This window comes from Stylophora pistillata, chromosome 8 (assembly GCF_964205215.1).
Source record: "Stylophora pistillata chromosome 8, jaStyPist1.2, whole genome shotgun sequence".
Lineage (NCBI taxonomy): Eukaryota > Metazoa > Cnidaria > Anthozoa > Scleractinia > Pocilloporidae > Stylophora > Stylophora pistillata.
The window spans coordinates 3,210,001-3,226,376 of record NC_142526.1 but is presented as its reverse complement, the minus strand read 5'-3'; the positions used below and the strand labels follow the sequence as shown (position 1 = coordinate 3,226,376).

Here is a 16,376-nt window from a genome sequence, read left to right as displayed (position 1 = left end):
ATTCTCAAAATCTAGGGAGAAAAAAGATATCTTAGACACGGGTGAAGAGGGTGTGTAAGTGGTGTATGAGGCGGTGATAGGTTAGGGAATGTGGTGAGACAATACTACATAAACACCAGAGAACCCAGAATTTTTTCATTAGTATCGCTGTGACACGAAATGGGAGTCATGTTACCTTGATAAACTAGCGACTAGACGACAAAGTATAAAGACGATAAAGAAAATCAATAGTAAACACCTAAACGATTGATGAAATTTCAAAAAGGAGATGTCATAATATACGCTAAGCTATTAATTTTTGTCGCAATTGAAACGACTTTGGATAACATTTAGCTCTTAAGAAGCTGCTAAATATGCCACAAATTAAAGTGGAAAAATGCCCCATGCAGATTACGAAACAACGGCTTAACCTGCACTTCATTCCAAATATTGCCGTCTCAATTTGACAAAAACGTGCACCTTTGAGAGGGCTCGATGGAGTCAAACGTTAGGAAAATAAATGTTTTCCAAAAAGTTCCTGTCGTAAGAAAATTGAAACCAAGATATGAAGCCAGACCCATCTGAAATGTCGATCTTACTTCATGAAAAATTAATGATTTTCATTCAAGAGGTTATGCAATATTTGGCCACCTAGATGAAATGATTTAAAAACATATTTTTACCATCAAGAATCCGTGAAGCACCTTTAATTCAACATAGAGCGACTAGACGACAAAGTATAAAGACGACAAAGAAAATCAATAGTAAACACCTAAACGACTGATGAAATTTTTACCATCAAGAATCCGTGAGGCACCTTTAATTCAACATAGAGCGACTAGACGACAAAGTATAAAGACGATAAAGAAAATCAATAGTAAACATCTAAACGATTGATGAAATTTCAAAAAGGAAATGTTATAATATACGCCAAGCTATTAATTGTTGTCGCAATTGAAACGACTTTGGATAACATTTAGCTCTTAAGAAGCTACTAAATATGCCACAAATTAAAGTGGAAAAATGCCTCATGCAGATTACGAGACAACGGCTTAACCTGCACTTCATTCCAAATATTGCCGTCTCAATTTGACAAAAACAAGCACCTTTGAGAGGGTTCGATGGAGTCAAATGTTAGGAAAATAAATGTTTTCCAAAAAGTTCCTGTCGTAAGAAAATTGAAACCAAGATATAAAGCCCGACCCATCTGAAATGTCGATCTTACTTCATGAAAAATTAATGATTTTCATTCAAGAGGTTATGCAATATTTGGCCACCTAGATGAAATGATTTAAAAACATATTTTTATCATCAAGAATCCGTGAAGCACCTTTCATTCAACATAGAGCGACTAGACGACAAAGTATAAAGACGATAAAGAAAATCAATAGTAAACACCTAAACGATTGATGAAATTTTTACCATCAAGAATCCGTGCAGCACCTTTAATTCAATATAGAGCGACTAGACGACAAAGTATAAAGACGATAAAGAAAATCAATAGTAAACACCTAAACGATTGATGAAATTTCAAAAAGGAGATGTCATAATATACGCCAAGCTATTAATTGTTGTCGCGATTGAAACGACTTTGGATAACATTTAGCTCTTAAGAAGCTGCTAAATATGCCACAAATTAAAGTAGAAAAATACCCCATGCAGATTACGAAACAACGGCTTAACCTGCACTTCATTCCAAATATTGCCATCCCAATTTGACAAAAACAAGCACCTTTGAGAGGGCTCGATGGAGTCAAACGTTTGCCTCAAACCGTAAAAAAAAAAGAAAAAAAAGGTGGTTAACCTTAAAAACAAATTTTTAAACCGTAAGTCGTGAAAAAGGGAAAAATTGCCAATCTACGATGTGTCATTTTGGCGTATTCATAGGATGTTATGGGTCTTGTCTTGTGGTTAATTAACTTACAAGCCATCTCTCCATTGAGACCCGCAGAAAGTGACAGGTGTTTTAAGATGTGCAATAACAGGAACTATCGAAAACAAATGTTTTTCAGAAAGTTCCAGTCGTAAGAAAATTGACACCAAGATATGAAGCTCGACCCATCTGAAATACCAGTCTTACTTCATGAAAAATTAATGATTTTCATTCGAGGTTATGTAATATTTGGCCATCTAAACTGAAATGATTTAAAATTCACCGTTAGCCGCAAAAAGGCAAAAAAATCAGCGGTTAATCTTAAAGAATGACATTTTTTAACCGTTAGTCGTAAAAAGAGCAAAAATACGGTTAATGTGGTTGCGAGGTTATCTACACCGGTAACAAAAACAAAATATTCTGTTCAGGTCCCGCAGGGTCATATTCCGCGAACCAAAAAAAGCCTCCTTTCGCCTGTGGGATGAGTTGACAGACAGCTGACTATTTTTAGGATTTTAATTTTCTTCATTCAGTTTGAGTTATGGCTGAAAGGCATAATTAGTTCATTGCGAGCTGGGGAAGGGAAGACAATTGAATGATGCAGGGCAAGAATTGAAATCATTTCAGCTTCAGTTGACTGTTGGCAACCTGCGATAGTGCTTCACACGTCAAAAAAAAAAAAAAGATTAACCATAGTCAGTCAAAGAAACTAAGGGTATTGGCAACCAGGTATGTGCAGAAGTTTATCCATATCTTAATTTAAACTTTGCCATTTTAGAAAAGGCGGAAAAATAAACCATGTCAAGAACATTTGGGGGAAAACGTAGGCCTCCATAGCGGCAGGTTATCATGATTCTTCCTATCCTACAGAGTGTGGCTTACCTGTGACCAGAGGTCTAATCCTACAGAGTGTGGCTTACCTGTGACCAGAGTTCTAATAGAACTTTGCTTATTTGTTGAAGTTTCCTAATTACGTAGTATTTTCCCATTTCGAAGTATGAAATGATTTTAAAGAGATAAACAAATGGATGTTTCTCCAGCTATCAAGAAGGATGTGAAGTGAAAACTACTCAGCGCTTTTGTTTTCCTCACATATGCGTTTACATTTCATTTAAAAAAGGAATTACAAGAGGAGATAGGCGATGGCTGGAGTTTGAGGCGACAGCATTTTGTTTTTTTTTAATCACCGATTGAGTGGATGATTTTTTTTATTCTCTTGTCGTTAATTTTGCACGGAATGTCAAAACTGCAGGTCTGCCTTAACTCTCTTGCTTTTTTGGATATTTTCTTTGCTAAGTACATTTGAACACGCTTGTTCTAAATATTTTTCCTTCTCATTGTTTTTTTTTTTTTTACTTTGTCAGCTTTCTCATCTCTCCTTTGACTTGTCTAACACTCCGCCCTTTTCATCCAAAACACCTTTATTTGCATATTTAATTAGCTCAAGTCTGTTCTCCAACATAAAGCCATTCTTCAGCATTATCGGTTTAGTTGTTTTCAGAGGGCTTCCCTCTTCGAAAAGCTGAGAGCACAGACTAGCTACCTCGACTTTTCTACAATAATTTTGTACTATTTCAATGGAAGTGAAGCTGTAACAGGAAGGATAATAAATAAATCAAAAAAGGTAAGCACCGAAGCAATACGATCGATGAAGTTTAAAAAAGAAAATATCATAATATACGCCAAGCTTTTAATTTGTGTCACAATTGAAACGACTTTCGATAACCTTCAGCTCTAAAGAAGCTGCTGAAGATGCCACAAATGAAAATGGAAAAACGTTTCATGCAGAGTACAAAACCACGGCTTAACCTGCACTTGATTCCAAACGTCGCCAACTCAACTTGCCAAAAATGTGCTTCCTTTCATAGAGTTCGCTGGAGTCAAACTTTAGCCGTAAACGGCAGAAAGAAAAAAGTGGTTAGTCTTAAATACAACTTTTTAAACCCTAAGTCGAAAAAAGGACAAAATTGTCAATCTAAGATGTGTCATTTTGGCAAATGCATATAATGATATTGGTCTTGCCTTGTAGTAAATTAACCATAAAAGCCATTTCTCCATTGAGACCCACAAAAAGTGACAGGTGTTTTAAGATGTGCAATAACAGGAAGTATTGGAAAACAATTTTTTTCCAAAAAGTTCTTGTCGTAAGAAAATTGACACCAAGATATGAAGTTCGACCCATCTGAAATATCAATCTTCATGGAAAATGAAGGATTTTCATTCAAGAGATTAACCAATATTTGGCCACCTAAATGAAATGATTATTAAACACGTTTAATTCAACATGGAATGACTGGACCGCAAAGTAATCTACATCAGGCTCCACGTGTCTTCACCTCTGTACACCCAACTTCTATATAGTCTCAATTCAGACCGCCCTTGCTTAATTGCATATTTAATCAGCCTAGTGTCTGTTTTCCAGTAAAAAGCAATTCTTCGCCACTATCTCTTTAAGTGTTTTCCGAGAGTTTCTCTCTTCGAAACACAAAACAGATGCCACAAACTAGCTCGACTTTTCCAAAATAATTTCGCACTACTCAACCAGAAGCGAAGCTGTAAATGGGATATGAATAAAGAAGTTTGAAAAGTAAACACCAAAAACAACACTGTCAATTGATGGAAAAATGATAAAATTTCAATAAGAAAATATCATAACACACGCCAAACTTTGTGTTGCAATTAAAAATACTTCAATAACATTTAGCTCCCAAGAAGCCGCTAGACATGCCACTGATGGAATGAGGATGATTAATGTAGAATACGAAACAACGTTGAAATCCACACTTGCTTTCAAGTATCCCCATCTCAACATAACAGAAATGTGTTCAGTTGAGAGAGCTTAACAGGGTTCACCGTTAGCCGCAAAAAGCCAAACATCAATCTTAAAAAAAATTAAATTTCTAACCTTTAATCGTAAAAAAGGAAAAAAAATGTGGTAGCGGGGGTATGTACCGATGACAAAAAAAAAAGATATTTGGCTCAGGTCCTGTAGAGTCATATTCCGCAAACCGATACTGACTTCTTTTCGCTTGTGGGATAAGTTGACGGACAGCTGACTATTTGGGATTTTAAGTTTCTTCATTCAGTGTGTGAGCGATGGCTGACCTGAAAGGCATAATTAATTCATAACGAGCTGGGGAAGGGAAGTCAATTGAACGGGCAAGAATTGAAATCCTTTCAGCTTCAGTTGACCGTCGACAACCTGCGAAAGTGCTTCTTCCACCTCAGAAGAAGATCAACTAGAGTCAGTTAAAAGAAACTAAGGGTATTATTAACCAGGTATGTGTCCAAGTTTATCCATATCTTGATGTAAACGTTGCCATTTCAGAGAAGGCGGAAAAATAGACCATGTCAGGAACATTTAGGTGAAAACATTCGCCTCCATAGCGGCAGGTTATCATTCTCCCTATCCTAGGGAGTGTGGCTTACCTGTGACCAACGTTCGAACGTTGTTTATTTGCAGAAGTTTCCTAATAACGTAGCTTTTTCCATTTCGGAATATGAGGGACAATTTTAAATAGACGACCAATTGGATGTTTCGCCAAATATCAAGAGGGAGGTGAAGCGAAAACTACTCGGCGCTTTTACTTTCTTCGTTATGCCTTTCCATTTCATTTAAAAAAAAAAAAAGACAAAAAAGAACTACAAGAGGAGAGAGGCAATGGGTGGAGTTTAAAAGCAAATGTGTCTAAAAATCGAGCATTTTCAAAATATGGCGGCAACAACCTAAAATCCGATTCGGCTCATATTCTCAAGTTAGGCAGGCCTTATGATGGAACAAAGCGCTGCATACTTAATTTTGCAGTCTTAAAATTGTTTCATCGCTTCCACAATTAGCGATATAACTTGAAAGGATAAGTCAACACCTCCTGATACTATTACAAAGCGTATCTCGGGGTTTCTCTATTTCTATTTCGTTAAAAAGGAGGCTGTAAATATTTCACGCAAAAGATTTTTGTTTAAAGATGTCTTCAACAGAACCGCGAGCCAAACGTTGGTGGAATATGGCTGTTTCAGAAACATGTTTTCCGTATGCGGAATAACGCTAATTAATTTAAAATTAGGTCCACTGAAATCGACAACTCCGCAAAAATACAACATTGGACTGTGAAGCACGTGGCTACAGGAGCTAAGGTCGAAATGTTAGATGTAGGAAACAGGCGCAAACAATTATTTAACCCCGACTGATGTTGAATTTATATATTTATTTCATAAATTATTGTTTAGGTGGATAAAGCTCATTTTAGGGCAAAAAAAAACAAAGAAAAATCTAGTTCTGTGATTAAAACCACTACTTGCTATAATATTAATGTATTCTGCTGTTGATAAGTTCTCAACCTCCCTGCACTCTTACTTAACTTTCTTTGGTTGACGGTGTGTTTTTTTCCAAAATGAGTCAGAGTCAAACCTCTCAAATGAAATTCTCAGTGATCAGAGGTGTGTTTTTATCGTTAATTGCTGACACCACACTGAGTATCTATAGAAACACTTGGTGCTTACTTTGTGTAAGAAGGAACCGGTCGAGATGACAGTTTCCTTGAATGGAAGTAGGGATTTTTTACAAATCGAAAGCAAATTATTTTAAACGATGGCACTTATTTCCGTTTTCTGTTATTGTCTTTCCTTGACGACCCGCGTCCCTGACGAGAGACTAGAAACTGCGATGGTATGAAAATTTCCCACGTTTCGTTTACACATGTTTTTGTACTTTGATTAAATGATTTGTTGGTATTTTTTAAGACGATGAAAGATTTAATCGTTCTTTTTTCTCTTCCTTACTATCTTAATCGCGATTTATTGTTTTATCAATTACAGAAATTACCTTGAAACTTGCATTTTCGTTATCTAATAAAACGAATTGCAGAGAAAAGATGTAAACTCTGCAACAGCATTGCGTGTCGTTCTTCTTTTAAAGATATCTGCTGCCTCTTCAAAACTTTAGTAGGAGTACACATTGTGACTTCGAAAAACGATCCAGAAAACGGGAAACGGTAATTATACCTCTTCTTACTTGTTCAAGGCGGATTGATAGCCATTCCGCTAGTTTCAGTTTTTTTACCGGGCCAAAAGACGAAGGTGACCTAGTTCTCAGCCGAGCAGCCATATTCTCTCCCCCTTTTAACATACATTCCATGACAATTTGTCCCTTGCATGGTGCAGAACTTGGTTTGGGGTGGACGGGAGGCTTTAGTCGGAGGCGCCGAGTTCCTTCTGATGTATCAAACCATGTTCGCTAATATCGCCATGAAACGCATTGATTGGCTTTGGACTTCTGTAAGAAGTAGTCATGCATTTCTTAAATTCATCGTCTTCGAAGGAAAGATTAATGAGATAAGCACAGTATGGGTTTGTTTACTTTCTTTTTCTAGTCAAATCTAGCTGTCAGTCTTTTTGCAATGGGTGTGAACATTCTGGCCTGAACAGACAACAGGCTTGTGTTAAATTTGTCATTAAGCGTCAGCTACGCTCTATAATATATCGCCATTAATGCATTGATGGCTTTGTACCTGACCATATTCGAGGGAGATCGATCACTGCTTACTCGGTTACCTTCTTAAATAACTAACTAGTTGAGTTGATTTTTCAAAAATTCAAGTCATTGAAGTGAGGTAACCGACCCGCACTCGAGTCAGCTGTATCAGCTGGTGCAATCGAAGCGTTTCTGGAGTTCGGAGATACGCAAAAATGGTAATTTTATTTCCAGACGTGAACTTTTTTGGACCTTTGCCGGCAAAAGATGAATGTCAATATGAGATGTGCTGCCTGGGTCGTAGTCTTACTATCAGCACGAGTAACTAACGAGGCACAGTAGCCTCTAGGGAAGAAGTAGTATAAATATAAAGCTGTTGAATGTTGGCTGGTTCAGCGAAAGTTGTGGTTTTCCAGATTTGATCCTTATCAAAATTCTTTTAAAGAAACTAACATTCAAACACTGTACTTTTCTCTGTTGCACATCTGCAGTGATGGGCTATGCCCTTTGCAGATCTTTCACTCCTTTTGTCCTAAAATGAGCTTTATCCATCGAAGTACCATGAAACAATCAATTATCATGATACATTAAATTATGATCGGCGTTAGATAATTGTTTGCTCTTTTTTCGTGTGTGTAACACTCGACCTCAGTTCCTGTAGCCACGTGTTTCGCAGTCCAATGTTTTATTTTTTCGTTTTATTTTAGAAGACCTCATTTTGAATTAATAAGCCAAATGTAAGCGGAATGTTACTAGTTCAGAGACCTGTTTCTCGTGTGTGGAATAACGGCGTTATTCTACACACGAGAAACAGGTCACTGAACTAGTAACATTCCGCTTACATTTGGTTAACGGCTCGGTTGAATAAACAAAGATCTCTTACGTAAAGTATTTCAACGAAATGGGTATAAAAGAAACCCCGAGATATGCTTTGTAAACAATCACTATCAGGAGGTGTTGACTATCCTGCCGAGTCATATCGCTAATTTTGGAAGCGATGCAACAATTTTAAGACTGCAATCCCCTTTTGTGATACAGCAATATGGACGGTAAGATGATATTATGTTAAATGAGCTATAGATTGGACGTAAAATGCGAAACGATTGAGTTTGCGTGTGAATGTGCACATTTCCGACTAATTGACGGCACCGTCAAATCAGCTCATTTTAATTTATCCAACATTAAAATTTCATTAAATCGCACTGAATCACTTCTCCAATATCGTTTGGATCGAAAACAACTACACTTCGCCTTCCAAAAGCCAGATTTTCAGTAGAATATTTTATTAAATAACGGGGTTAGTTTTGACCTATCTTTAATCTTGTCAGAAGAAGGTCGGATAAATTCAATTAGATTGTGAAAATAAACGATCAAGAAACTGCTTAAATTACTGTCAACAAGTGTATTGATGTTATTTTTCAAGATCTGGTAGTTTTTATCGGTGCAAGTGTTTTCGATTCTTGGCGCGACGCTCCGAGATTCGTCTATTGAGCTTCAAAAGCGTTATTTTGGCGAAATTCAGTTATTATCGATTTTCTCGAAAATAAATCGATATTCAGCCAAACGAAATGTGCAGTGCTTTGTTTCACCATAAGGCCTACCTAAGTTGAGAATATCAGCCGAATCGTTTTTTCGGCCGTTGCCACCAAATGCTTGACCATTGGTAACAATGATTCGCTCTTAGGGCAACAACGTTGTGTTTTTTTCAAACACCGATGGAGGAAGTTTCTCCACAAAAATATTGGAGTGGATGATTTTTATTCGCTAGTCATTAATTTTGTATGGAATGTCAAAACTGTAGATCTACCTTAGCTCTCTTGCTTTGTAGGATATTTTCTTTGCTAATTAAGTATATTTGAGCATGCTTATTTTAAATATTTTTCTTAGTCATTGATTTCTTTGGACTTTTCCAGCTTGGTCATCTCTCCTCTGATTTGTTTTACATTCCGTACTTTTCGTGGAACATTTTTCAACAAAAGTGCTGAACTTCTTGTTTTGCAGGTACTTAGATCTGATATGCATCGTATGGTTGGTCGACAGGCTTCATTTTTTACCGCGCTGTTTCTCATTTCTCAAATGTTCTGCGACATTGCCAGTCCGCGGTGTGGAGCCAGTGGCGACCTATACTCCATTTATCAAATGATGCTTCAAGGCCACACCTATGAGACGTTCAAGTTTACACCAGGTACGCTGGAATGCAGAGAGGCTTGTCTCGCTGATGACAGATGTCAAAGCTATAATGTCGTCATGTTCATTGCAATATGTGAGTTAAACAACCTGACTAAAGAGGCCAGACCGGAGGACTTTGTCAAGGACGAGGACAGATATTACATGGCGATAGGTCCAGAAAGAGGTAAAGATCCTGTAAAGGCTAAATAGTAGTAACACACTAAAGGGTTGGGGGTGGGGAGGGTGGAGGGACATTAATCTACAAGTTCAATTTTCTAATGTGAATGTAACGATACTCACGAACGTAGCGAAATTCACAAAACGGTGCTCAGCATTGTGATACATAGTTTTCAGAACAGAAGTTGTTTGACCACAAATTAAAAGTGCGTTAAGATAATGCGAACAAATATTAAAAGTCCGATGTTCGTGGATCTTACGCTTCCTATTTATAATGTTTAGCATTCTTACCCTTTTTAACCATCTCAGCATAATTCGCAACAAAAGTCTGTACTAGTCATATGATATTGTTCGAGATAAGGAAGAAAAACAATAAGTTCAGGTAAATATAAACCTTACTGTTTATATCATTTACTCTTATTTATTTAGGATGTGTGCCTGTTGGTGTGGCAGACCAAAATACAATTCCAGATGCTAGAATGACAGGAAGTAGTATTCACAGTAGTGCTTCACATCCGTACTACGGCAGACTGAACGAAACCAGGGGAGTCGGAGCGTGGTGTCCTAAGACTGAATCTAATAGAACAGACTATCTTCAAGTTGATATGGGTGAAGTGCGTTTTCTTTGTGCTGTGGCCACACAAGGACATCGGAGCTACTCTGCATGGACCACCAGCTACAAACTACAATTATCAACAGACGGTGTAACTTGGAACACTTACGAGGAGACAAATATTGAAAAGGTATGGAAAGAACTGTAATTAACATTTTCAGCAATTAACAAAGACTTTGAGGTCAATGCAAATAATTGGCAAAGAGATCGCATACACATAGGTGGCGATTTGGACTTTTATCTTCATTGGCCACTGCAGCAGAGAACGTTCGTCAGGGATTATAAGCTTGCGTACAACAGGTTTGCTTGTAAATTTTTAAAGGAATCTAATGCTTCTTTTTGGCCGAGACGAGACGTCGTTTAAACAAGACAAAAAGTATTTTTTCACAAAGAATTTACCTTTATTTCTAAGAAGAGATTGGGAAAAGACCTTTAAATTCGGATTGGAGCCAATTTTTTTAACGAAATGCTTCGACGACTTAAACAGAGGTAGTTCATCTACATCTATTCTTGCGTGTGGTGCGTGAGGTCAAAGAAATTTAGAAATTAGTTGGACATTGTGCCGCGCAGACTTTTCCATCCACGATATATTAACTAAAGCATTTCTCATGACAATGTTTTGTATTGCGGATTTTCGTCTCTTTTTCTGTTCCTGGTCTTTTCAATGTCATTGACTCATTTTACTTTGCTTTGTTTTTTGGTGTTATTCTCTTTCCCAGATCATAATGGTGACATATTACGTGCACGTTGCAAAACACTTGCTTAAGTATTAGCAACATGGATATTCGGGAAAAGATTCAAGAACACATTTCTGCAGTTAGATAAAGCGAATAATCAAGTCACTTTGATCATCTGGTTATCAGAGGATGAATAAAGAACAATCGAAAAAAAAATTAAAAGAATGGAAAAAAGTGACGGAAAAATGAACTCCGCTTGGAAAAACCGGGCCGTAATACAAAAAAAAACACAAAATTGCGTGAAAGAAGTGAGCTGTTGAGACCCGTTTAAATGCCCCCACCTTCCCCTCCCCCACCTCTAGCACCTCCTTACTTAAATGTGTTTAGAATTGGTTAACCATGGCATTCTTTTTGGTTTTCTTTTATTCCAGGTGTTCCCTGGAAACTCAGATAGGAGCAGCATCGTGAAGCATTCACTCAGAAATGAATTCAAAGCCAGATACGTTCGGTTTTATCCTGTAACATACTATTATTGGCCATGTTTAGGGGTAGAAATAAATGTGCTAAAGTAACGGGTCAAAGATTTCCATTCGTCCATCAGCCTGAAAAATAAAAGAAAACTGTCAGTTTAATGGGGAAACAATGGGTCTTTGGTAGGAAAGTAAACTGTAGCAAATGAACCAACAAACTGATTAGCCAACTACCACTGATTATCTAGGGCAAAGCCAGGATTTTCCTTGGGAGAGAGTTGTTCACTTTTATTTTTTCGGTTTTCTTTTATCCCAGGTATGTCCAGGAAACTCTCATCGAAACGGCATCTTCAAGCATTCACTCAGAAATGTTAAGTTTTATCCTCTAACATACTATCATTGGCCATATTTGACGGTAGAAATATTTCTACGAAATTAATACATTAAGTATGTCCATTATATTCGTCCATCTAAAGCTAAAACTAACAGAAAACTGTAATTCTGATGAAAAAAAAAAGGAAATTAACAGTAACAAAGAAACTTATATGAAAGCTGCAGGTGATTTCAGGGGGAGGCTGCTGTTCAACCCAGGCTCCCCTCCTCTAAATCCGCCCTAAATGTCCCTTTCACTGCAGCCGCGTAATAAAACAGTTACACAAAATAAACATTTAAGGTGAAATAGAAAAGGCACCGTATTTCAGATTTGTGCCAAAAGGTATGTTTGCCCACTGTCACTCATTCATTTAGCATTTATGGTTAGCTGCTATCAGTGTAATTTTTTTTTTTTTTTTTTTTCTGTTAAGTTCGTGGCTTATGCAAACTATATCAATAGATTCAGTGGAACTGAGATTCCTGAAGCACGGATCCCTGAAATCAAAAACCAGAGTAGCCAGTCAACAACAAATCAGATTTGCCTTTTATAGCTTGACTCCGCAAATGATAGATATTCTTTATTATTAGGGAAAAAGGTTCATGACCAGTTAATAAAAGCTCAATCTAGCAAACAGGTTTCCATACCCTTCTGGTATTTGATTTATAAAATGAACAAAATTGATCACATCCCATGAATTTGATTGAACGTTTAGACAGACACAGGTGTAATCTCATCTGATTGAAAAGGAATATAAGTTGCAATAAACTAAAGTAATTCGACTCCTCTGATCTACGTGTGTTATTACGCCTTTTTATTTCTAATTACAGGCAAACTTCCACAGCTTGGATTGAAAATAAACGAATAAAGTTCGATTGTGTTGTGTTCTTAAGCAAGACACTTTACTCTCAAAGTGCCTCTCTTCACTCAAGTGTTTGGCGAGTTTAATGCTGGGAGGGTAACTTTGCTATGAACTAGCATCCCATTCAGGGGTGGCAGGAAACGGAAACTAAAGAAGCCCGAGTTAACCGCCAACTTGATGGGTCACGTGGCTCATAAACAGACTTAACGTGCAAAACCTGATCAGCGATCATTGTTATTCTTGAATACAAGCTCAACCCACCCCCTCCTCCAGCCCCCCCCCCCCCCAACTCCTGTTACGGTACGTTTACCATTTCTCCAATAATTAGCAAAAAAGGGCCTGCGTTCGTTTCCATCCAGATATAACGTGTTCATTGCGCATCATGTTCCTTTCGTAAGAAAACAAAAAAATCACTTCCTAGGCCTTTTCGTTCTTCCTACGGGTTTTAAAAGATTGAACTAGATTAAAAAATTATGTGGTAAAAATCTTCTTCTGTCGTCCGTAATGACTTTATCGCATTCTTCTGACTACTAATTCTCGGCTCCAATGAATACAACCCCAAGATTAGAGAGTGACTTTGACAGATTTGGCGACTGGGACGAAGTGATTAGAAGGCAATTGCACAAACCTTATTCCCTCTCGGTGTAAAAGTCTTGTTTGAACCCGTTTTAGGCCATAAAGTGTGTTGTGTTTCTGGATTAAATTGCGTTACTCACACAACGTTCCCGACCCAGGGAGGTTGATATCACGAGGATCAAAAAGCTGTCAGGAAAGCTTCACGAATATGGGAGGTTATGCATGATGCGTAAGCAAAGTGTTCCGTAAGACCATTCGGATAAGAATCGTAATCATACAGTCTCTCTAACTATTAACTTGATCAATCCGCCTTGAATCAAATCGAGTACTTTTAAAAACAGATAATGCTACAAACAAACGTAGCGTCTCCAATCCATGACGTCTTTCTAGCTATCAAATAAAGCTCTGGCCTACTGACCTAAAGGTAATATTAGATTTAACAAGTGTAAGGTTTCAGCAACACCTTTGAGGAATTAAGAAAACGCTGAAGAATCTATTTTTATGTTAGTTACAAGGAATTTTTGATGGTGAATTTTGTCTTAGCTAAGTGAAAAGTGCATGGATATTGGGTAAATTCAAATCAGTTTGTTTCCGGTTGGACAGTTAACCACCCCGATATCCCACTCCTTTTTCCTCGTCCGAAGAACAAAGAAAGATCGAAAACGCAGGCCTTGTGAAGACTTGACATGCATTAAAATACGTCAGTGGCGCCATTGTCGAAAAATTGATCGCAAAATATTCCGGCGGAATTCTGGCGGAATTCCGGATTCCGGCTTTTCCAGACTACCGTGAGAAAGGCCCATTACCGGACGAAGTTCATATTTGACTCGCCTCCTGCATACTGCTAGGATGGGCAATGTCGATCGGTAGATATATCTTCCTTCCACTGAATTATCGACACTTCCGTATGTCTCACGACGTAGAACAATTATGCAAAGGATGTGTTTTACATAATATCTTGCCCCTCATTTTCATTACGAAATAAGTTGGAGACCTGCTAAGGATTAAAAAGCAGAGGCTCTCAAGATTAGCAGTACACTATTATTAAATGGCAGTATTGAAAGAACAGACTTAATGTGTTGCCTATTGCTCTGTCAACGAGAAATAGAAACTCTCTTCAAGTCTCTTTGTGAACATAAAACCTTAAAACATTGATTTACCTTCTTGTCAGGCGTAATGCCTAAAATAATTATGTTTGTGGAGAAATCAAATCAAGAGTTAAACATAACCCATTTGACAAGGGATTGAATCTAAAAATTCTTTTACGTCGCTTTTGATAACGGGAAAGAATTGTCTGTCCTCGCTCCGATCAAATTGTCGTTTCCATCTTGTGCTTATAATTGTATCTTAAATCGTGTTCATGTTATTTAAGATGACAACAAAAGGCGCTAGGAGGTTACACTCTTTCGTTGTTTGATATATTTTCAGTCGTACATAACACCTCCGACGAGCTTGAAGTCCATCGACGAAAACGTAGTATTTCACATCCATCCCCTTTCAATAACTCGGCTGGGATTACAAAAATGATAGAAGACATTGTTTCATCCACTTGGAAGATTTGCAACAACAAAGCTGGTTTGAATGTCTGTCCCCGTGGCCGGCCGGGACCTCCAGGGAGCGCTGGACCCAAAGGTGACAAAGGAAGGAAAGGGAGAAAAGGGTCTCAGGGAATAATGGGACAACCAGGAAGAAGCGGAAAACAAGGAATCAAGGGACTACCTGGAATTAGAGGAGAAAAAGGCATAAAAGGTGACATTGGGCCACCAGGTTTGCCAGGTATCCCAGGGACTAAAGGTGAACCAGGTGCACCTATTGCAAGACCAAAAGTGACAATTTCTCCCCCAAAACTTAATGTTAACGAAACCAACACAGCGTCACTCATATGCTCTGCTTCGGGAAATCCTGCAGCTCAAATATCTTGGTCGAAGGTCAGTGGATCGTTTCCAGGCAGGACCAAAGTGACGTCAGATGGGCAGGTGCAAATCATTGGTGTTCGGATGGAAGATGCAGGCGAATATAAATGCGTGGCGCGAAATATCCTTGGAAAAGATGAACAGACTGCGATTCTTGTCGTACAAAGTAGGTAGCAATTTATCTTTTTAAACACCCCCTTACACCTGGTGGTTGCGTTGTTTTTTCATTCCCTCCTTTCGAAGGGTGTACTTCATCTTTAGATCCCATCTGAGTGAATATATTCCTATAACCTTACTACCGTTTACCTCTTTTACGGGCTCACATCGGCCTCTGTTCAAGGTAATCTTCATAATACAAAGCGTAACGATGTGGTCTGTTGATCACATTTTACTCTACTGCGAGCTCTGGATGTAAACCAGTAATATTTGAATGAGAGCTGTGCAAGCAATATCCTCGTCACTACCTATTGTAGGTAACAATTTTCATTCTTTTGTAAAGAGTAAGAAAGATGGTAAGTTTTTTACTTCGGTGAAGAAATATAGAGAGATATTTTTTTTTCTTGTCACAAGCGTGGGACAATGAAAAAATTCTGAGCCCCCATGAGGAATGGTAGGTAGGTAAGACTTTATTTAACGAGGGTAACATGTGACAGTAATGAAACTGATAAACTAATGGCCCTCGAAAATTAAAATTCGGAAAAAAAAAAGGAATTGTAACAAACGTAACAATATTAGGAATAATTAAATTAAAATAATTAAACTATATACATCATAAAATATTTAAAAATTTAAAAAAATTACAGGAATAATTTGCTAAGAATTTGATTATCTAAAATTATTTTAAAAAGGGAACGCTTAAAACGTTTTACACTGGTACTCCGTTTGATGTCCACACTTAAATTGTTCCATTCTTTCGTGGCTCGCACAGCAAACGCTCGACCCCCTTCAGAACTTCTCTTAAAACGCGGGCACATTAAGTTTAAATTACAGAAACGGGTTTGTCTATTATGAGTGTCAGAGTTTCTGATAAGAATATCATTTATATATTGCGGGGTATTTCCATTAAGCCTTTTGTAGGTTAGAGCGCATCGATTGACGTATGATTCAGCATAAAAAGGAACCCATTTTAAGGTGTTAAATAAGCCGACAGAAGGTGCTGTTCTTTCGGCATCAAGGATAATTCTAGCCGCACGTTTTTGAAGACGCAGGACTTTCAAAAGATTTTCT

General features: G+C 37.8%; 2 protein-coding genes across 6 annotated transcripts in view; both read left to right on the top strand.

Annotated features, from left to right (window-relative positions):
• Positions 1-2,177: 2,177 nt before the first annotated feature.
• Positions 2,178-12,673, top strand: LOC148724446 (lactadherin-like). 5 transcript variants are annotated; one of them, XM_088730387.1, is made up of 5 exons: positions 2,178-2,581; positions 4,939-5,131; positions 9,324-9,675; positions 10,098-10,411; positions 11,390-12,673. In XM_088730387.1, the coding sequence occupies exons 3-5, from the start codon at positions 9,339-9,341 to the stop codon at positions 11,528-11,530; spliced, it is 792 nt and encodes a 263-aa protein (XP_088586513.1). In that variant the 5' UTR covers positions 2,178-2,581; positions 4,939-5,131; positions 9,324-9,338; the 3' UTR covers positions 11,531-12,673. The 5 variants fall into 5 exon arrangements, with proteins under 5 accessions (XP_088586513.1, XP_088586512.1, XP_088586511.1 ...); XM_088730386.1 differs by having other exon boundaries at positions 4,926-5,131; XM_088730389.1 differs by lacking the exons at positions 2,178-2,581; positions 4,939-5,131 and adding exons at positions 6,430-6,518; positions 6,668-6,843.
• A 2,020-nt stretch (positions 12,674-14,693) lies between these two features.
• The window catches only part of LOC148724444 (lactadherin-like), a 6,834-nt gene continuing 5,151 nt past the window's right edge, over positions 14,694-16,376 (top strand). Inside the window, exon 1 of the mRNA XM_088730349.1 lies at positions 14,694-15,319. The gene's annotated coding sequence lies outside the window, so the exon portion shown is untranslated. The remainder of the gene's footprint in view (positions 15,320-16,376) is intronic.